The sequence below is a fragment of the Coniophora puteana genome (assembly GCF_000271625.1).
Source record: "Coniophora puteana RWD-64-598 SS2 unplaced genomic scaffold CONPUscaffold_5, whole genome shotgun sequence".
Lineage (NCBI taxonomy): Eukaryota > Fungi > Basidiomycota > Agaricomycetes > Boletales > Coniophoraceae > Coniophora > Coniophora puteana.
Window position 1 is genome coordinate 2,352,932 of NW_006913057.1, and position 21,680 is coordinate 2,374,611.

The 21,680-nt window shown below is 51.8% G+C and overlaps 6 protein-coding genes across 6 annotated transcripts; 4 read left to right on the top strand and 2 right to left on the bottom strand.

Moving 5' to 3' along the window:
• Positions 1-602: 602 nt before the first annotated feature.
• Positions 603-3,236, top strand: CONPUDRAFT_165051 (regulator of G protein signaling). Its single transcript, XM_007769927.1, has 5 exons — positions 603-811; positions 865-956; positions 1,007-1,763; positions 1,815-2,585; positions 2,635-3,236. The coding sequence occupies exons 1-5, from the start codon at positions 725-727 to the stop codon at positions 2,851-2,853; spliced, it is 1,926 nt and encodes a 641-aa protein (XP_007768117.1). The 5' UTR covers positions 603-724; the 3' UTR covers positions 2,854-3,236.
• Positions 3,237-3,359: 123 nt separating this feature from the next.
• On the top strand, positions 3,360-5,409 carry CONPUDRAFT_103656 (cytochrome b5). Its single transcript, XM_007769928.1, has 7 exons — positions 3,360-3,528; positions 3,574-3,838; positions 3,903-3,980; positions 4,032-4,102; positions 4,150-4,243; positions 4,301-4,698; positions 4,757-5,409. The coding sequence occupies exons 1-6, from the start codon at positions 3,404-3,406 to the stop codon at positions 4,514-4,516; spliced, it is 849 nt and encodes a 282-aa protein (XP_007768118.1). The 5' UTR covers positions 3,360-3,403; the 3' UTR covers positions 4,517-4,698; positions 4,757-5,409.
• Positions 5,410-7,937: 2,528 nt separating this feature from the next.
• On the top strand, positions 7,938-12,589 carry CONPUDRAFT_123432 (uncharacterized protein; the record flags this gene model as incomplete). Its single annotated transcript, XM_007769929.1, has 10 exons — positions 7,938-8,505; positions 8,562-10,598; positions 10,649-10,937; positions 10,989-11,194; positions 11,253-11,434; positions 11,481-11,646; positions 11,696-11,858; positions 11,916-12,123; positions 12,179-12,268; positions 12,325-12,589. The coding sequence occupies 10 exons, from the start codon at positions 7,938-7,940 to the stop codon at positions 12,523-12,525; spliced, it is 4,110 nt and encodes a 1,369-aa protein (XP_007768119.1). The 3' UTR covers positions 12,526-12,589.
• Positions 12,590-12,965: 376 nt separating this feature from the next.
• Positions 12,966-16,712, top strand: CONPUDRAFT_103666 (uncharacterized protein). The gene is made up of 6 exons (XM_007769930.1): positions 12,966-13,631; positions 13,687-13,718; positions 13,788-13,857; positions 13,910-14,177; positions 14,226-14,839; positions 14,894-16,712. Exons 1-6 carry the CDS (start codon positions 13,324-13,326, stop codon positions 16,380-16,382), a joined length of 2,781 nt encoding a protein of 926 aa, XP_007768120.1. The 5' UTR covers positions 12,966-13,323; the 3' UTR covers positions 16,383-16,712.
• A 2,386-nt stretch (positions 16,713-19,098) lies between these two features.
• CONPUDRAFT_103667 (Aldo keto reductase) lies at positions 19,099-20,827 on the bottom strand. The gene is made up of 5 exons (XM_007769931.1): positions 20,691-20,827; positions 20,509-20,636; positions 20,335-20,446; positions 19,949-20,282; positions 19,099-19,880 (listed from the first exon to the last, which is right to left on the bottom strand). The coding sequence occupies exons 1-5, from the start codon at positions 20,790-20,792 to the stop codon at positions 19,345-19,347; spliced, it is 1,212 nt and encodes a 403-aa protein (XP_007768121.1). The 5' UTR covers positions 20,793-20,827; the 3' UTR covers positions 19,099-19,344.
• Positions 20,828-20,965: 138 nt separating this feature from the next.
• CONPUDRAFT_103670 (uncharacterized protein) lies at positions 20,966-21,675 on the bottom strand. The gene is made up of 5 exons (XM_007769932.1): positions 21,534-21,675; positions 21,464-21,474; positions 21,338-21,408; positions 21,188-21,281; positions 20,966-21,114 (listed from the first exon to the last, which is right to left on the bottom strand). Exons 1-5 carry the CDS (start codon positions 21,588-21,590, stop codon positions 21,093-21,095), a joined length of 255 nt encoding a protein of 84 aa, XP_007768122.1. The 5' UTR covers positions 21,591-21,675; the 3' UTR covers positions 20,966-21,092.
• Positions 21,676-21,680: the final 5 nt, after the last annotated feature.

The following is a 21,680-nucleotide window of genomic DNA, read 5'->3' on the forward strand; positions in this document are numbered from 1 at the left end:
GGCTTTGGGGGCGGGCCAAAGTTTGACGCTTGCCAATTCCGCGACGGACAGCAAGGAACGCTGTTTTGTTTTCTCGCAATTGTGGATTGCAGTCCTGCAATTGTGGCATGCACGTCATTTCAAGCGCCAGACCGGCGGGGCAAAGGACGTAACAGGACGTAACGAGACGTAGCGTGCCTGTTCCTATGGTGATGTAATGGAGGGTAAGGTGTGTGTAAGAATGTAGCTTATTGCCGGTAACGGAACCGCTTGTAGTGTCTACAACGCGAGCATACTCGCAGGCAAATGTCCGAGAAGCCAGGAGCCGACGAAATATTGGTTTCAGAAGAGCGTGCTGAAGTGCGAGTGAGACCTGTCGCTGGGTGAGGTGGCATCCGCGTCGGGCCTGTCGGGGAGGTGACGGGCGGTGTCTGGCGGATCGAGTCAGTGAAGCCGGAGGAGCATTTGCAGGGCCGAGAGCTGTGGGAGGAAACCAAGTAGGTTACTGGCGGCCGGAGGTTACGGCAAGCGCGAGCAGAGGCGAGAAAAATAAATGTATATATTAATGCCAGGGCAAATATTTGTTGTCACCTCACTAGTGCTTTTCCACGCTCCGAGCCTCTCTCTCTCTTTACGCCCTCCTGCCCTCACCCCCATCAACCATCGCATTTCCTTCTTCTGTTGTCTCTTTTCCCCTTCTTCGTTTTGTACCCCCCTGGTTCCCCCTCTCTCCTCCGCTTCCTCAATGGCGCCCTCAGATCACCCAGAGGCTCCCCCGCCCTCGTCATCCCACATGATGAAGACGACGAAGCGAGGCAGACCCTTCCTCAAGGCATCTATCCCATCTATCCATCCTATCCTTAAGCTGACCGCATTTCCCCATAGGATACTCTTGACCTCTTCGCCACCCTCGTCGTTTCTCTTCAGCTCTCCACTCACAAGCAATACTTCCGCTCCTACGCCAATTCCTTCTCCACGTTCGTCGTTCCATTAGTCCTCCGCTTCTTGGCCCTTATTGTATTTTCAGGGATGAGGCTGCTCTTAATCTGGGCTCTTTGAAGTTTTCACAGTCAAATCGCGGGCCGGATCCCAAAGATAAAACACGAATAGTGACGACCACCACTACGACCACGTTCTCAATGACCCGCGATATGGCAAAGGCCATGTGTCAGCACTTCATGGATGCCCGCTTGATTGAGAACGCTGCCGACCCAGGTCTCAACTTGTTCAAAGATCGCGGCATCTACGTATGCACGCCCAAAGGGCTTCACGTTCTTGAACGTTTCATCTCGAAAAATGGCATCAACTCCGATCACCTACAACCCATCTTCTCCACTCAGCCCATCTGCATCAAGCTTTTACACCTCGAACGACGTTCTGCTGACGATGAGATTATTGTCACTCAATCAGTTATCACTGCCCTCTTTCGACGCTTCGTCGGGCGTCAGCAAAACTACATAATTCAACACAACGGTAGCTCGGACGCTTTTCAGGAATATCATGAACGTTCCAAGGGTGTTCCTCTCATGGACCATCAAGAACGCTCGCAGCCTTTGCTCAAGGGGAATGTCATTCAGCATAAGTGCTGCTTCATGGCTGTGACGGCGTTGGAGTGGCTTTGTGACTTCACATCAGTGGTTGGGAGGGAGGAAGCTGCCGAGATGGCTGCACAATTCGTGCGGTTCGGACTGATCACCCTCGTCAGCGACAAGAGAAAAAACAACGATTCCGCCATTATTTTCACAGTCCGTGGAGCTGCCCCCGGTGGGAACTCACCCGTTAGCGTAAGTTCTCCCACCCATTGCGAAGGCGCAATCCACTTATGATACCTGTAGCAACATGGAGAGTTCAGATGCACGCAGAAGGCTATTTACAAAATCACCGAAGAAGGCAGAAGAGTCGCTCAATGGGATGATCCAAGGTTGGGAGATCAATCACCGCACAGCTCTTCGACCAACCTCCACGGAAGTCGATCATCTCATGATGGCACAGCGGAAACGAAGGCGGACTCGGCATCGATTTCCCCAGATGCCAAAATCCATCGCCGCATATCAATGGCGGAGAAGCTTAACGCGAGCTATGAAGCTGGAGAAAAGCGGGCGAAGGAAAGCAACACTGAACGTCTCTTGACGATCCTAGAGGATGCGTCCTACCGCTCACTATTTCGTGATTTCCTGAAGGCAAATTTCTGTGAAGAAAATCTTGCATTTTGGATGGATGTCGAGGACTTCAGAAGAAAATTTGCAACTACTTCCAGTGCTCAAGCTGCCGCTCCGATTCAACGACATGGTGCCAGAACAACAACTGGTCAGGCAGCGATGGAACGCCATCACGAGTCGCTCATACACACTGCCTTCCATATATACAACAAGTATCTTGCCCCCTCAAGCCCCAACGAGCTAAACATTGACCATGGGCTGCGCCTTGATCTTGCTGGGTATCTCAATGAGATCATGACCAACCTGAACGGCAAGTCATTTGATGGACAATTGGAGCCAGGACAAGCGGTCTCCGTCAATGCCACTCAAGTACACATGCTCATCAGTCTCTATACCCGCATTCAAACACATGTCTTCCGTCTAATGGCCACGGACTCTGTTCCAAAGGTAGATTCTCAGTTCGCGGTGTAGTTTCAAAGCGCTCATTGCTTTTTAGTTCGTTAAGACACCCCGTTTCGTCGAGGCGCGACAATGGATTGGTGAGGGAGACGCGACGGAGAACGATGTCTTCTTCCTCACGAAGCCGCCTGCGCCTCCCGGTCTTGGTGAAGAAACTGGTGGAGCCTACATGACAGTTTCGCCTAAAGGGAGTGAAAGGGAACAACGCGAACACCGGCAACATAGAGATATACCTGGATCGCCGGGCACGTCATAAAGCGTTTGTCTCACTATCGTCTGGCTTCGCACCACGGACTTCTTTGTTAATGTTGGGATTAACGACACAAGATATCACGCATCCGCACGCACGGTTTTTGGTTGATCCACTAGTATGCTCTCCATCATTTTCTTCCTCTGCATTCGACTCTTTGACCACCGGGGGTGTGCACTAATTTTCGTCATCAATAATCTTTCTATGTTCTAGGCATAGTTTTCTGGCCGGTTTACCATGCTTATATCACTATATCACTATTCCCCAACCTGCCTAGTTTTATCCCTTGAAGCATACCGACGATTCCCTTCAATGCCACTGGCGATGTACAATCTACTTAATACATTACATAGACCTTGCTTCGTAGGTTTCCTAATAATTTCCCTTGTCAGCTCGACGCCTATTCTATCCAATTCATTTGGCGGAGTAATGTGAAGTCTTTATTTATACAAGCTTGTGCACTGTATGTACTTGGTGTGATCAAGGCACCTCAAGGCACTTCGCGCGCTGTGGTCTCCGTATCTTGTCGACGTGGCTCACTTGTCCTCGAACGCCCATGTCTTGGCTTTGGAAGCCCCAAGGCGATGCACCGAAACCAGAGCCCGGCCAGAAACTGGTAGAGGATCCTGCAATACCGAACCGGAAAGTTGTGAATAAGACTGCCAATCAGCCCTTCCTTGCGTAAGTTAGGAGTTTCCTTGACGAATTGTCTTCACTCTCTGCCAGGTACAAGGAGTACCGTGACAAGAAGGAACTTGAGCACCAAGCATGGCTACAGAGGAAGAAGGAGCGCGAAGAGAAGGTTGCAAGAGGGGAGAAGGTAGGCCCAGAAGAGCCCGACCCGACTGAAGAGCGGGAAGTGGGCGTAGTTGGGCTCCTGAAGTTTCTCTTCTACTTGACGATAGTCATTCTGCTGGCGGGAAAGTTCTTTACTGGCCACTTCCTATGGGAGTATGATGGAAAATGGGCCCAGCTGAAGACGTACATGCCAGTATGTCATAAGGACATCACTTTGGAAGTCATGCCCTTACTGACCGGATAATTTGCACTTTCAGAGCGACCAACGGTTATTCTCTGAAGGATTCCTCGCTACCTTTGATGGTTCAGACCTCAACAAGCCACTATACCTGGCAGTGAGTGTTGAACGGCTCTGGCGCGCATAAGACTCTCATTCAAACATCAAGATTGACGGCGACGTTTATGATGTGTCGAGTAACAGAAGGACTTACGGACCCGGAGGCTCTTATCACCTCATGTCCGTGGCTTTCATTCCTTTGCAATTCATGAATCTTATTCTCGCAGGGCTGGGATCGACGCTGCGAGGTCATTTGGGACCGGTTGTTTTGCAGTTCACCGCACGCACGATTTGCGTGGGCTAACCGAGAGTGAAATGAAGGTACGTCCTGATCATATAGCGCGCAAACACTTTCGGTGAACAGACCGGTTTTTTTAGAGCGTCCAACACTGGAAGGACTTCTTTACCAATCACAAGTCCTATCGGAAGGTTGGGAGAGTTTCGCATCCTCCGATCGACCCTCTAAGCCCTATCCCGGAACATTGTGACCCCAAGAAAGAAGAAGCAGCGCAGAAGCAGCGTCGGGCTGTCCAAGATGCGGAACGGCCCCCAAACAATCATCCGACGGATGCCACGGATCATACGGAGTTATAGTATTAAGAACTCGCGGTGAGGGTTGGCATATGTATCTAATGAAGTCCGTCCAGTAACCGCAATGCGAATGTTCGAAACATGAAACGAAATCTAAAAGCCCTCAACGTAAACAAGAATAGTCCCTTGATGAATATAATGTGGTAATCCGAAAATCAAGCTGAGTCCGTCTATATGTGCACAGGCTGTTTAAGACTGCACAGGTGAGATCAGTCGATGCCACAGAGAGCAATGGCAACTTACGCGGAAAGTAAATGGCTGGTTCAGGAAGAAGTTCTTGACAATTGGGAAGTCGGAAATCGAGCCGTTCACCAAGGATGAAAAGGGACTATCGCGGTACTTGGCCACGACCACGTTGCCGCGCCACGCGCTCTCTTCTCGGAAAGACTTCCCTTGGATCTCTCGAATGCACTTGTTGACCGGAAACGGCATGCCGTCACGCGAGATGGTTGGGTAAAAGACGACGTAAGGATCAGTAAACCTTTGCTTCATCCCGTCCAGCTTCTCGACGATCTATTACCAAACGGGTGCGTAAGAACGTGTCACGCGACTACAGCTGGCGACGCTTGAAGACTTTACCTGATAATGCCATGCTCGCGGGCCAAGGCTCTCCGCGATGTAATCCATATAAACTTCCGGGTGAGGCATTCTGGTCGGTGGTCCTCCTCCGTACGGCATGTGTGGGTCAGGACTCGAAGACGGGCTGGTCATGAGCGAAATTATGTGAGGAGCCCGGTCATCGGAAGGGAACAGGATAGCGTCGAAGGAAATGATTTCAGCCATAGAGAGAGTAAGGAGAAGGGCTCGAGGGGATAAGAGCACGACGAGAGGAGTTGTGGATTGTCCAGAGCTTGGGCATCATCGCCGTTGTTTTATATGTTGGGGGCTTGACAATGAGGCAACACTATTTGTTTTCACAGCGATCATTCCCGCTAGTGGATATGCAACACTTACGTTGAGTTAACAGAAGGCCCACGAGGACGATGGCGGATTTGTTCGATTGCATGTCAGATCGCGATCCCGCAAGCGAGCTAGGTCTATTGACTTGACTCAAGCGGTGACAATAGTCCCTGCTTGCGGTCGCGAGACGGGGTTGCCAATCCTTCATCGAAGGTTCACGGCTTTGTGTGCGACTTGCAAACCTCCGATGCCATCTGGGGCAACGACCAATAACGAACCCGGGTGGCCTTCAAGGGGCGGCGGAGACGAATATTATAATCATGGCTTCGTTTGTTCTTCACTACGACACGAGCGTCCAAATTAGGCAAGTAGGTTCCCAATAACGGGCCTCGGCGATTAAGCAGATCCATTTCAACTCTCGCCTTCAGCTCATTCCTCCAATTTGCAAGGCCTTACTAGCTTCACCACCAGTGTATCATTCCGGAGATGGAGAACTCTGAACTAGCATTGTCCTTTCATGCCTTTGGCCAAGCATACTAATTCAATTGCATTGCCTCCGACTCCTGCCTTCTCAGATCCGCCGAATCTTGCACCGTGCATAACACAACCCTGTTCAAAAATGCTCTTGAATCCATCTATCAAGTACATGCGTGTTCTGTGTTGCCCTCCTAGCCCCTCGCATCTCTCTTCATAGCACGTTTTCTGGTTGATCTTAAACCGTGATCTGGGGTGCACGTCTCTGGCCAGAACGTTGTGCGTCGGAGAATGCTTTCTGAATTCTAGCCTCTCGCTCAGGCCCATCATGATACGGCGTGACGCCGACGCCGGCGGCCTGAGCTAGGTCTGTTTCTTTGGACCGGGACTTTATGACAGGTAAAATGACTTTAATGCCATGATAATTTGCCATGTGGGCTGTACATATCACTCCGTGAGGATCTCTTTCTGGAAACGCGTGTCGTATACTACTTTGTGCTTTTGGAACTTTTTCATCCATCAACTTTGATTGGTGGCCTTTGCACGAGCGCTTGCAATTGGGAATGACCCGTTTTGCCGCAGACGGAAAGTGAAGGCAAATGATGCAGCTAGCAGTCTTGAAGGTTGAAGCGCTTTAGGCGAGGTATGCCATCTCTCTTTTGAAGCTGTCGGCGTTTTGACGTGCACCGCACGAAAATCCGATAGATGTAATGCTCGCTTCCTTTGGTTAAGGGTGAGGATGTTGAATCACATAGCAGTGAGGTTTTGTTTACTATTTAGCTCAATCAATCGCGGACCACTGGCGGCCACCTTCATGCTGTCTTTTCTACTAATTGTGGCAAAAAGTGCCCTAGTGTCTCTCGCTTGCGCTTATATCCTGCAGTTTACCTAGCCCCTGGCGTTCTCAGGTACCATGTCCGAGTCTGATTGGACGTTAATCTCTTCTAGGACTCCTCTTCGATTAATCGCTGCCTTGCACATCTTATGATTGCTCTCTTCTTCTCAACTTCATTTGATCACGATGTCTGCTATATCGCGCGGTGAGAGTCGCTCAACCTACCCGCCTCGTGCTACGTTCGCTGGAATTGTCAATCTCAAACTGGAACGCATTGTCCCTTTTTGTTATATGTCCACACGACACGAAAGGTATGTCCTCGGTTCCTGACTTATTGGCATTTGTCGAAAGGACAATATGACTTTAGGGTCTAATAGCCGTCTAGGCTTTGCCTTTAAAAAGGAAGAACTTCAGCACTTGCTGATGTTTTTCATCCTACTGAAGGCATTTACCATATAGAAATTGAGCGAATGTACGATATATTCTCTGCATCACTGGCTACTACACAATGACATGAGCCCTCCACTGATCACTGTCCAACACTATATCAAGGATGAACCCTCGAGTTTAAATGTGACTTGTGCATGCACTCCCATGTGTAATTCACGAGTACTGCCTTTGCTTTGCGCTCTATCGGGCACTAATGCCGATAAACAAAGTTGGTTGCGACATCAAGGGTAGGAAAGAATGAACACGATGGAGTCGTCTGTTAAGTGATACCGGGCGGTCGCTCTTGGGCCTGCCGTTCAATTATTCTCGGAGAATGCTGCCGAGATTCGGACGTCGATTCGGGGCCAACTTGCACTGCGCATGTAGCGAGCAGGGACCTAGATCTACCTAGAAGTAATGGGCTGGATGTCAAATGACCACAGCGTACATCCTCTGACAATTGACCTGCTATCGTAAAGGGAAAATGTTGCAACATGTTGTTATTGACTGGATGCAAACATAAGTGTAAATGTAACACGCGACTTTACCTCGTCGGTGGCGGTGCGAACGCGTTGTGGTTGTTATTGGGCTGAATTCAGCAAATACGACGTTTGACGCGACTGGACTAACCAGCTGCAGCTGTTGACGCGAGCGCTTTCACACTCTTTCAGACGCCTCCACTTCAACTTTTCGACACTCGACGTCCGCGGTGGTTGAACGTTGAACGCTCGGAAGCTTGAGTGAAGAAACTAACAGACCGCAGCTCGCTCGGTGTACGCGCTCAAAATGACGCCAAGTAACTTCTTGCTTTCAGCCCAGCTTTCAGTACTCTCCCCTCCCGCTCACATTGTCTCGATTCCACTCCAGACTTCACGCCAAAATCTACCCCTACCGACAATACCGGCCGATGCGGATTTACCTGTCGAACACGCGTCCTTTGCATCTGTCTTTTACGCCTCACATACGGGCTCAATCTTACTTCGGCTGCTCCATGGCGGACTGGTAGTCGAACTCTCATCCTTGTCCAGCGACGTTCCACCCATCCGTTTCGTATTCCCTGCACCCGTTCTCCCTGCACCAGGTATAAGCGCCTACGGTAACAATGAAATTCATCTTCTTGCATTAACAACCAGTGGTTCCCTCTACCGCCTCGTTCTCCCTGCATCGAGTCCGACGCGTCTGTGGCATGAACCTCTTAGTAAAAACTGGTGTCGCGAGTACCTTATCAAGGCAACGTCGGACAAGATAACCGGAGTGTCCCTGGTTCATGGTGTCTACTGTGTTGCCGTGGGGCTTTCAAACGGATCGTTATTGCGAGTTGAGACGGAACAACTCGGGGATGATGTGAGCCATGGTGAGTATATGCTCGCGCATGTCAATTTGTCTCATATATGCTGAACGTTCACGCAGACTTTTGGAACGAGTCCCTTGTTCACCCGAATTCTTTCCTCGGAAGTTTCACTTCCTTCCTACCCAATCTAAACTCAGGAGGCTCCGAGATTGTCGCGCTCGCAAGTCATCCACAACCTATAGATATCAGCAACTTCTGGTCTCTTTCCCGGGACCGTACCCTCAGACTTTGGACTGCCAAAGGTGGCTGTGTAGCATCTAAGCCATTATCCACTCCTGGGAGAGCATTGACTCCGTCGTTAGAAGGAAGGGCTAGTTCGGCCTTTGCAGAAGGCAGAGGAGACAACCTTCTTCGGGTTTTCTCTGTTATTAACGACGCAGAGCAGCACATCTATGTTCTCGCATTTATTCCGACGCCTGCAGCCCCTAACATGGGCGGGTACTTTCACCTGATTGACTCGACTGCAGATTCCATTCGTGAGATGCAGGTTATAGAGTGCTCTAGCTCTAGTATCCATTGCCATCTCCAGGATTTCTTCGTGACCAGCGGTACTCTGTACCTGCTTTGGGAAAAGCAAGGCACGTCTCTGGTAGAACGAACTAAATTGGCGTTGGTCGATTCGAAAGCACCTTTGGACTTGGTGTGGGAGGCAGCGACCCATGGAGAAGAAACGGAGCTCACGCCTACATACCTAGACGAGCTGCTTCTGTCACCAGGTTCATTGACAGACAAATTCGTTGAAGCTATCCTTCGACCAGGTGTTTTCTCACCTCTCACCCTTCAAACAGCTATAGATCAGTACACTCAAGCCTGCCTATCTCTTCCTGGTCCGCCGCCATCCCAGCTGGTGACCCCTTATCTGACGCTTGCGGAGAACATCACAGCAGTCGTGGGATGCACCGTTAGTCTCTTACGTGACCCATCAACGGGGGTGCTTCAATATGCGAACTATTGGAGTGCCCTCAAACGAGATTGGGAGGGATTCATTGCACGTTGCCGTGAGCTTGAACGGAGCGCTCGCTGGCCTCTCGCTTTGGGAATAGGCGATACTTCCGGCACCATCATGGCTGTGGAACGAGAAAGGGTCGGAATCCTCGCGGTAGAAGACCTCCCCTTACGAACGCACCGGCAGCTCACAGAGTCTCTCCCCGTCGAACAACACTTTCTTTTGCTCGATATCATTTGGACCCTATGCGACAAACTTGGCAACGAGGCTCTGTTGGCCCTGGAAACTGCCGTCGTCGATCTTTTGCATCAGGAAATCGCATTCTCCACGGTTGATATAATTCAAGATCAAGCACTCCGACTAGAGCTTAGGGAAAAAGTGGATGAGGCTACCGAGGAGTCCATTTACGCCCGGCTTCAAAGTCTGGAGGATCTGGACAGAGATGTTCGCACCATAATTGATTTGGTTGCCGGATTTGATCAAGAGGTGAAGAAGGAAGAAGATGAAGTGGAGTTGCTCCTGCCGTGTAGCCGATCCGAGTGGTGCACCGCTCTTACAACCGCCTACGTCTCGACGACCGTCCATGCGCGTTACGATATTTCCCTGGCCCTCATCACTCTGCTGTTTTTCATTTCGGAAGACCTAACAGGATGGGATCATTCCCTTATAGAAGAAATATTTGCTGTATTCCGGGGTTTGGCTATGCTCCGCTCTGTCGCACGTCAGCCTGCAGGCGATATTACTAACAACAGATCTAAGTCATCGGACGGCTCGGCCACCGACGAGGTAATTGCGAGGATGAACGACATGCAGGTGTCCAGTTCGCATTATCCTCGTGGCGAATCTAGTTTCCCTCTCCTGCATCGTTTGCTGGCGCAAAATTTCGACATCAGCGAGCTGCCTAGCGCTGCTCATCGGTTTTTGGATGCTACTGGAATGCTTCAGTCGACATCGCCTGCCCATGTTACGAGCTCTGAGGTACTTTTTTGCGAACGCGCACGATTGCTCGGGTACTGCGAAGTTTCACGTGAGCTGCTCTTGTGGCTTCCAAGGACACCCGCCGTGACTTTCTCTACGGCATGCCTGTGGATTGAGTTTGGGCGGCCAGATGACGCAGCACTTTTATTAGAGAAAGCCGCAGGATCGTTCGGTGAGTTCGCATGCGTGGCTTTTGGGGCTCATATTGACCTCTCAGAAAAGCAGGCGCTAACAGCGGGCTCTCGTTCGAGGACGCCGAGGCCCTTGGTTCGGTAATCCCTGGCGGAAAACTATACGACTCGGAGTACATATTCTATCTGCATATGGCGGCCCTGTTTAAAACCTACTCGCTCACGCAGCATGAAGTTGCCTTCATTCAGCATGCTCTCATGGTCTCGACCCCTGATTTTGACACCGAGGACTTATGGCTTAATTTAATCAGGGGTTATATCGAACTGGGGCGCTACGAAGATGCATACACCTCAATACTGACGACACCTTACGATCATTTGTGGGTGATATATACTCCTACCCTACTTGCCGTTAATCCGCTTTCTTGCAGGAAACGCGATTGCATCGGCGACATTGTGTACCGCATGTGCGAGGACAATGCGGTCGAAAAACTCATGTCATTGATCTTCACCGACTTGGCGAATGAGGTTGAAGATGCCTTGGCCTTCAAAGCTCGCAATACGGATCCTCGAGTACGGCCATTTTATTCCCGAATACTGTATACGTGGTATACTATGCGCGGAGACCATCGTAACGGTACGCCTAATGTCTCATGATACTCTTTATTCGTTGCGACTTACGATGCTGTTCATAGCTTCTCGTACGATGTACCATCGCGCCCGCAAACTAGCGGAAGATCCTCAACGGCTCGACAACATCATAGAACCCTTGGAAGACCAGTTGGAGTCTTTCATGCTTGCTCTTAATTCTCTCTCGTTATGCGATTCACGGAGTGCTTGGTTCACTGTTCCTATCGTGAATGACTCTACTACCGAGGTAAGACATGAATAAATGGTGTTATCTAATACTAAACAATCTCCAGTTACGCACACGCCACCGAGTGACCAAGAACATCCCGAAGTCCAACTTTAGCGAAGATCATCCAGACCTGGAGATTGTTGACATTGAAGCAGTGCGCTTCGACTATACACTCGTGACGGCAAGGCTGCAACTCATCAAGAAGGATCCATCTCTACTTTCTGCTCCAGGTTTGATTTATTCCGCCCACACATGACTGGTTGCTGAACTATATACAAGACCTGCTGATGTCGCCGGCAGCGGTCATCCTCAAGCTCGGTCAGACAAATCAATTTGACATGGCAATGACGATGGCTCGTGACCTCAAGGTTGACATGGGCGATCTATTTGCGATGATGACAACTCAGTGCCTGCGGCTCGCGCGGGACCCGGCCGGCGTCCTGTATGTCCTATAAACCTTGCTGTCATGTTCCTGGTCTTGTTCATATCGTCATTATAGGCAAGAGGATACTTCCGACTGGCTGGTCACGGACAAAGTTTCGTCTTGGCCCGGCACGGCCGCAGACAGGGGGTGGAGATACCTCCGGCAGGCGTTGGAGCAACACGATGGACCCAAGACGGATCACAAGTACACGAAGTCAGCGTACGAAACGGTGCTTGCATTCGATCGGTCGCCCCCGCCGCCCTGGCTTATAAATTCACTTGAGGCAAGTACAATGTTATATTCGGCCAATCGGACTTGATTAAAATTGAGTTCAAAAGGAGCAACACCCGGAATATCTTATAAGGACGAGTCTGCGGTTCGACGCGATCGTGAGTGCAATGGAGCATACCCTTTCGCTCGTCAAAAAGGTGGGTCTTCCCGAGAATGGATTCCGAATTACGCCAGCTCAACAGGCCAAATACAGAGCGACAAGAAGGTGGCGCACATCGCGAACAACACGGTGTACGCTACCTGGTTGCCATACACGCTGATCGACCAAGTGCTGGCGGCGGCGGCCTCGCAAAATGACCTGGGCGAGCGCGGACAAACGCTCCGGAAAGAGCTGCAGGCGGAAATCAATAATCGAATTAAACGTATGCAGAAGATGAGTCGATTATCCACGTAAGTAGACATATATGTACGGTTGCTGCACTTCGATGAGCACAAATGAGATTGGATTTTCATTCTTCAGGCCTAGACAAGGGAATAATATCAAAGACGAGCGTCGTGCTTCGCCGCATCTATTTTCGCTTCCGCCTCGGTGAAGGGGGCGCATTGTGTGATCACAGAATGGAAATTAGAGTACTAGTGGCGTTGTCGCATGGCGGAACGGAAGGGCGTGGTTGGATGTGTGCACACCGGATCGAGGAAAGGCTGGATGCAGGGAAAAGGAGGGGTGGGATCGATTGGGGTTAATTGGTCGAGGGGAAGCGATGAGGACGGGGTCGGGGCGTTGACGTGTGTGACAGAAAACGCCTGATCCTGGTGGTTTCGATGGATGGTAAAAGTGTCCGGAGAGGGATAGATTGGATTTAAGAATGAGAAGATCGAAGAGAAGGCTAGGTGAGTAGCCAATGGAAATAATGGTGAGTAGGAGAGAAGGTGTGGAAGACGGAGTCTGGGATTATTCTAAGCTCTCGAGGTGGCGAGGCGCGATGCGAGTCGGTGGGGGTGACGGATGTTGCCGAATTTGAGACGGAAGCTTATTGGGGATCAGCTGACGTTAGTAGGGGCTGGCTGGGAAAGGGAGGAGTATGCCTGTCGTGCGGGGGGAGGATGGCATTGACACTGAGATTCTGAATGGGACGGCTGAGCTGCGACTGAGCGAGGACGTATTTGTACTTGGCCAGTCCGCGGATTCTTGTCGCCCTCCTTTTCAGCCTCTCGACTGCCCCGATTGGTCTCTCCCCTCTCTCCCTCCCAAATGCCCGACGAACACCAAGGCCAGTCGCCTACTAGGCCAAAGCAGCACCACCAGCACCATCACAGACAACAGCAACAACATCAGCAGCAACAGCAACACCAGCACGTTGTCCACCCTTCTTCCTCCGTGTCGACCGCGCAGTCCGCAACATCTTCCACTAGCGCCACAAACAATCCAACCACTGGCCAGGTCAGGTCCCGCACCTCCCCGCCCGCTTCCTCGGACCAGGACCAACGCCCGCCCACAAAGCGCGCTCGCAAGGCCATTAACTGCGAACCGTGTAGAAACAGCAAGCTTAAATGTGACAGGTACACCTCCAACAGCTCTTCACTTTCACTTTCGCTTATGTACCTTTCCGGAAAGAAATCGTCCGTGTTCGAGCTGTGTTCTCCGAGGTATGTTCGGAGCGCCAACAGCTTCAGCTCCGTCTCGAGATAAGCGTTAGACGTTAACGTTGCGCCTAGGCACTATTGCGCTGTGTTACCAAGACGCTAGAGGTCATGAGTCTGACATGCAGCTCCGCGGAGATGACGGGTCAGTTCGCGGCTACAAATCTTGACCCATCTTTGGCTCACGTTGCCCTCAGAAATGCCAGCCGGGTCGACCCAATCCAAGAGATAAATCGTCTCCGTCACTCGGTCTCTCTGCTCGAAACGTACATCCTCGCCAACTCCCGCCCTGGCTCCATCTTACATAATCCTCTCAAACGTCCCCTCGACACACCTTCGGTCGTTACCCTTCCGGTCATCAAGAAAGAACCGGATGAGAAGGAAAATGCCCCTGGTTCTCTCGGCAGCCAAGGTCCCGGCGGTTTCTACACGGGCGCCACTAGTGCTGCAACCCATCTTACCCTCGTAAGCATTTTTCGTCCTTCCAACACTTCCACCTTAACAGCCCATCAGACCGATTCTCGCCAATCAGATGGCACTCCTGATCCACCTCAACCAGACTCAGTCGATGATCTGCCTGCTCCTACTGGGTGGGACCAAGATTTATACACCACATTCCCACACCCGAACATCACTGACCAACTCATCTCCTACTACTTTGAGTATTGCAACTGGATATACAGGCATGTCAACCAGACATCGTTTTTTCAAGCATGGAATCGTTATAGGAATGGAACAACTGATCGCCTTGCAATAGCCACTGGATTCCTCATTCTCGCTGTTGCAGTCCACTATCTTCCTCCTGATCATCATCTCCTTGCCAGCATAACCCGCACGCCTGGCGAAGACCTGGGACGGAAGTATTACGATGCCATGAAGGTTGCCTTAGAACGACATAGGGCAGAAAACAAGACCTACAGTCTGGATCTCGTCGAGTGCTTACTCATTCGGTGTCACTTCCTCACGCTGAGCAAGACGGACAGTGAAGAGATCTGGTCCGTGCGGGGTGAGTTGGTCAGCATAGGCATGGCTATGGGTCTGCACCGAGACCCGAAGAAATGGCGAATGTCCATTGACTTAGCAGAGCGAAGGCGTTGGGCCTGGTGGCATATTGTCTTACTCGAGCGGTAAATCTACCATCATCCTCAATGTTGAATATGCGCACTGATTTCTACAAATAGCTGGCAAGCATTCATGTTTGGGCGCCCGATCTCGTTCGCGTCACATCATTTTGATACCCACCTTCCTGCGCTCTCTGATCCAACAAATCCATCGGAACCTCGCCTTTATTCCCCTAATCATGCATTGTTCCGATTGGCTTATATTCTCGGCGACATCATGGACAATGCTGTGTCCCTACGCGAAATCTCTTACGAGAACGTACTAGAGAATGACCGTGCGTTGACCCAGTGGTTGGAAGAGCTTCCACATGAACTCGATCTTGACGAGTATCGCATCGCCCGAAGCCTTGCGTCCTCGCACACTGCTACCAGGAGAATTGGCGTCCAAAGTGTCATCATACGGACGAGTTACTATCACATCCGCTTCACCTTGCATAGGCCATATGCCTCCTCCGTTCCAACGCGACCTTTGAAAGGAAAGGACAAGGACGCGGCCAAAGAGGCAGACACTGCGAAAGCGGAGCGTCATGCCAAATCGCTTGAAATTGCCGTGGGGGCCGCAGATAAACTCATCGCGCTCGTTGGGCACGCGCGACCCGACTTCCTTGCTAACGCCTCGCTCGCGGTTCCAGGCCACATGAACTGGGGCCCCTTCCACGTCTTCAGCGCAGCCATGTTTTTCTCGTTCCAACTCATCTCTAGTCCTGAGCAGCCGGGCGCTACACTATTTCGCGCAAACATCCAGAAGGCTGTAGAGACTCTGGAGTTAAGCATCGGAACCCCTGTTGCTGATAAGGCGCTGGCAATTCTCAAAGAACTATCGCCACTATACAATCCGGACTTCGCGAAAGAACCTCCACAGCAGCAAGAGAAGCACAAGGCGGCGGTTCTGAGCATGGTCAAGACCCTGGCTTTTCCATACCATGATAACCCAAGGTTCCCGCGCGTGCACTCAATGGACTCACCAGCTGGCCCCTATGCAACGAGCTCACCAGGCACCGGTAATTCTGGGAGTCCTCAAGGAGTATCGGGGCCGCTCGGCGTCGATCATCACTCCGCGCAATATCCTTTACGAGGTACCGCAGGGATGGTACAGTCAGCCTCCTATTCCGCGACTCAGTATGGATCTGTGTCGACGCACCTGCCCACTTCGCAATCCATGCCATCTTCCGCGTCAGCGTCCTCAGCTACTTACACGGCATCGCACAGCCAACAGTCGGGAATTTACCAGGATGCAGGACGGCAGTACGCGGAGCCGCTGCGGCAAAGCTACAGCGAGGTCCCCACTCCCGGATCCAGCTCATACGCTGACTCAGTGCGGAATCCATACCCGGCGTCGGATCAGTCCAGCTACATGGACCCGGGGCGGTATAGTTCTGTCGGCCCGCCCTCCACGCGGATGAGCTATGACGGAAACTACAGAAATCAATATATGTTCCCTCCCGCTGCCGAAGTTGATACGATGTGGGGGCCCTCTGTCAGTGCTTCGGAGTGGACACAGCTGATGGAGTTCCCAACGGGGCGGCATGGAGAGCGTCCCGCCCAGTGAAAGCGAAGATGGTACTTTTTTTGTGATCGCACTTTCCCGAATTCTGCAATGGCTACGTCTCATCAATTATCGGCTGATTATCTTGCATGATACCCGTTTGCTAAAGTTTTGGCATAACCATCGAGGGTAGGGTAGTAGGCTTTAACATATTGAAGCTTGGAAACTCGCCCCTCTATTTACCCCCTCCACCGCACTGTCGCATTACACATTATTGTGCTAGGTTTGCTGTCGAGTTATTTTCTTGCAATTGTATTTAACGCATGTTGTATCGTTATCGGTTACTTTACGCAGACGCATTTGTTATCTTGGTCCAATCGCAACATTGTTGAAGTTGACGAACTTACTATAACTAAGCCATAAGCGTGTGTCGACAAAGAAAGGAAAGCTTTGATGAGAAACAATACTTGGCAAGGTTGATCTGCGGATGCCATATACTTTTACAACATTTGTGTCAGTGATGTCAATGGATTGACAGATATTGATTGATAAGCTACGTATACGGTAGTAAGAGAGGCTATTGATAAGATTAGATGCGCATATAACTTGTGTAACATCCTCAGAAGCTTCGAGAATATTCGCCCCTTTTGGTTTGCATCCCTTCAAAAGCACATACAACCCTTGTCATACAGCCCACCTTCCAATACCACAGCAAAGAGTTCGTGCAACATGGCATCCGTACGTCCACACCAACACCACACCATTCACGTTCGCCTGACCGTTGTTCCCTAGGCGGCTGCTTTGAAAGACCAGGGCAACAAGGCATTTGCCGCAAAAGACTACGATCAGGCCATTCAGCTCTTCACACAGGCCATAGAACTCGATCCCCAAAACCATGTCCTCTTCTCTAACAGGAGTGCCGCAAAGGCAGGGAAGCGTCACTGGGTCGAAGCCCTGGAGGATGCAGAGAAGGTAATCGTTATCTGGCTCCTGTGCTGCATGTCGTGTCTCATTCTTACGACTGTTGATCGAGGAATAGTGCATCTCCATAAATCCTTCGTGGGCAAAGGGCTTCGCGCGCAAGGGTGCTGCACTCCATGGCGCGCGGCGCTATGAGGAAGCTATCGAAGTGTACGAGGCTGGCATCAAGCTCGAGGACAGCCCAGCATTGCGCAAGGGCCTCCAAGAGGTTCAGGATGCCAAGGGTGGGTGTGGTCCTGGCCCTAGTTTATTTATTTCTGCTGATGATACTTCGTGGTATAGCAAGGGAGGGCAGCGCGGCAGGAGCTGGTCTGGGCAAAATCTTTTCCGACCCGAACGTTCTGGGCAAACTGGCTGCGAACCCGAGGACGCAAAAGCATCTGGCCGATCCCTCATTCGTGCAGAAAGTACGAGTGTTGACTTTTCTTGTCACATCTTGATTTGTGGCTCACTACCTTGCGACAATAGATCCAATTGATACAACAGAACCCCGCTCTTGCGGACAGGTGAGTTCATTATGTATCCTTGAGACGCCCCCCTCACGCCCGGCATGAATAGTGCATTCCAAGATCCACGAATGATTGATGCCATGGGTGTTCTCATGGGCATCGACATCCAGGGCTTCACCCGCCCGGAGGGCTCCAACGAAATGCCACCTGGCGTGTCCCAGACTTCTCCTTCCTCTCCACCTCAATCACCCCCGCCCCAACGCAAGCCTACGCCTCAGGCCTCCAAACCCGAGCCTACCCCTGAACCCGAGGATGTGGAGATGGCCGAAGAGGGCACTGACGACAAGAAGGCGAAAGAGGAGGCCCTCGCACAGAAGGCAAAGGGAGCCTCCCACTACAAGGCCCGTGAGTTCACGGAGGCTGCAGCATGTTATGCTCGCGCCTGGGAGCTGTGGCCCAAGGACATCACGTTTTTGACGAACCTCGGCGCGGTTTACTATGAGAATGGCCAATACGATGAGTGTATCGAGACCTGCGAGAAGGCTGTCGAGGAGGGCAGAGGGGTAAGCTGGTCGCCGTTAACCTGTGTCTTGAGCCCCATTTGACGATAGCATTTAGATCCGTGCAGATTACAAGCTTCTTGCAAAGGCGCTTGCCCGCACGGGAACGGCTTACTCTGCAAAGGGCGATCTCGCCTCCGCAAAGAAGTACTATGGAAAGTCCCTCTCGGAGCATCGTGACGCGTCCGTGCTCGCAAAGCTCCAGCAGACAGAGAAGGCGATCGCGGAGACAGAGAAGCAAGCATATATAGATCCGGCCAAGTCTGCCGTCGCGAGAGAGGAGGGCAACACGGTTTTCAAGGCTGGCGACTTCGCCGGCGCAGTTAAGCTCTACACTGAGAGCATCAAGCGCGATCCTTCGGACGCTCGTGGCTACAACAACCGTGCGGCTGCATACATGAAGCTTGTCGCGTTTCCTGAGGCCCTGAAAGATGTGGAAGAGGCACTTAAGGTCGATCCCAAGTTCGGTATGTAACCTTCGTTAGCTATCTTTTCACATGCTGACTTTGGAACGTAGTCAAGGCATACATTCGCAAGGCTTCCATTCAACACGCTATGCGGAAGTACACGCAGGCGTTGGAGTCCTTGGCTATGGCTTCATCCGTCGACACGCAACATGCACACACCGCTGAGATCAATGGACAAGAAATGAAAACGCAACAGGCAATCTACGCTGAACGTTCCACCGAGACCGAAGAAGAGACTCTCGAGCGGGCTATGAAGGATCCCGAGATTGCGGTATGTTAATTTGACATACCAAGGTCTAGACAACAACTCATATCTCTTTCAGCAAATCATGACAGATCCGGTCATGCAGCAGATCCTGCAGCAGGCACAGGGAAACCCCGGCGCCCTTCAGGACCACATGAAGAATCCTGGTGTACGCGAAAAGATTATGAAACTTGTCAATGCTGGAGTTATCAAGACACGATGAAGTGGGTAACAGGCATGATTGTACGAGGTTGACAAGAGACACAAAAAATTGCATCCATATACATTCTTGTTTGTAGCATATCTAATGGAACAACGGCATTCTCAGCTCTTAAACGCGGGAGTCTCCCAAGAAACATCCAGTAGATTGTGCTCCCTAAACACTTCGAGCAGTTCTTCTTCATGTGCAACTCTCTCCTGTCTTCGCTTTGAGCTGTCATCCAGAACGTCGTACCAAATCTTCATAGTTTCATGAACTTCCTCCAAGTTTTTGAGCCCAGTGACAGTGGGCATGTTCGACGCGATACCTCGTCTGTATGCGTATCCGAGCGCGAGATCGGCTATTCCTCCGTAGCCCTCCCAGGCCGAGCTCTTCTGGACAGCGATGGCGACGGCGTCCTTCACCTCCTGCGACGCCGGGTGCCACGGCGGCGGGCTCGGGAGGATGAGGCCCATGCTAAACGGCGAGGCGTTGCTCACATGCTTGATCTTGGCCCGCTCGTAAAAGACGGGCGCGAACTGCTCGAGGGATCGGTTCTGCAAGTTCAGGTGGCTGTAGGAGAGGATCGCATCCAGAGGTCGGAGTGGTGAGGTGTGAAGAACGAGGAGCGCGAGGCGGAGAAGAGTCGGCAGGGAGTACCCTGTTGCCCACCGTCAGCTTGGCGGCGCTACTTTTGAAGCTTGGAAGGCAGCAGAAACGGAAATGCACCTGATATGCCGATGTTCTTGACGACGCCTTCCTCCTTCAGCTTCTGCAGCTCAGAAATGGCTGCGAGCAATTCTTGATCACCCGGGCCGTGGACAGTCGCCTCTTGTCCCTCGAGCAGGCCATACACCTCTTTCTCCGCGCCCAGGGCGCCCAGGTGGCACCCTCGCGTCCGCAGGCTCACTGGCGTGGCGATGAACTCGACATCGTGCACATACACGACATCGAGGTAGTCGGTGTGCAGCCGTGCCAGGCTTCGCTTGACGCTGGCGCGGACGCCCGCGGGTGTGTAGTCGAAGTCATTGCGAGTCGAGCCAAAGCGACCGCATTTGGTGGCCTGTCAACATTCAGCATCCATGCACTCAAGAGGCTATAGGAAAGGTGCAGACGATGATGTACGAGGAACGAGGGAATTCGTCCTTGAGCGCGTTCAGTGCGGTGCCGAGGATGATCTCTGATGGTCCGTAGTAGGGCGACGTGTCGAACGCCCGTATGCCGTACCTCCAAGGGAGGCAAGGCCAGTTAGACTATAGCCCCTGAGACAGCGCGATGAACCAAGTTACCGCAATGCAAGCCTCGTCGTGCGGAGCGGCGTGACGCTGCTCATCTGTTCATTGGTGCTGTAGAATCCCGAGAACGCTGCAGCACCGAGAACGACCCCGGGCCAGTCGAAAGCGCCGAGTTTCGTAGTCTGCATCAAAGACGGTCAGCTGTGGCATCGTTGCCATATTATCTCAGCGATTACCAGTATCCGGGTATCTGCTGGCTTGTCCTCTTCGCCATCCGGTATGTCGCTTAACGGCGGCAACGGGTAGGTGGGCTGGGGAGCGTCGAGACGTTCAACCATGCTGCGAGAGAAAGTGAGATTATGATCAGCAATGGGACAACAGGGGGCGGTCTGCCCACACAACTCTCTCGGGGGACCTTTTATAGCGCAATGTCATGGCCGTCCGGGCCGGATGTAAAGCGTAGATGTGCCGCGGCGATGAGACAGAGAGCGGGTCACACCTTCTGGCAGGGAAAAGAAAGGTATGGGCGGTGCATTTCAATATAGAAGAGCGGGGGTTGACACTGCGAAAGAGGTACGACAGACTCTCTGTACAGACATTAAGAATCCTCTAACAGACAACTAGCTCGCTTTGCAATTTCACAGCCTGTCCCGACTCCAGCTGGATATAACGACGATGGCATCCCAGTGAGCCAAACTGAACCGTCTGCAATGCGTGAACAGGGAGAACGCACCTCTTGGCAAACTGCCCGTTGACGTCCATCATTTTGACGTTTTCGTCAGGCTTGACTTCGTTCCAAGGAGTGGGGTTGTTCTTGGTCCAAACGACTTCGGAGATAGAGCAGGTTAATACTAGTCGCGCGAGTTTTGTAGGATTGCCTTACCAGTGGGACCACGGGCCAGGCGGTAGAGATACCAGGAGGCACCGACGACGGTCATGCCGACGACAGCATAGCTGTTCCGAGTACGTTGGTTTGCGGGTCACAGGGCGGGTTCTGGAAAGGACTTACATAGGGATGGCCTGCGTCCGCGTTCATGTCAGCGGGTTGGTCTTACACACAGACAGTAGCCCGAGCGTACCTCGATGGCGAACCAGTGGCGCATGAAGTTGCGGTTGCGAGATACTTTGGTAGCCATTGCGGAAGATGGGTGGTGTTTTGATTCCGTAGAGTGCAGCGACCTCAAGCCCTCCCCCGACTTTACATTTCACTCATTTCCCACGCTTCC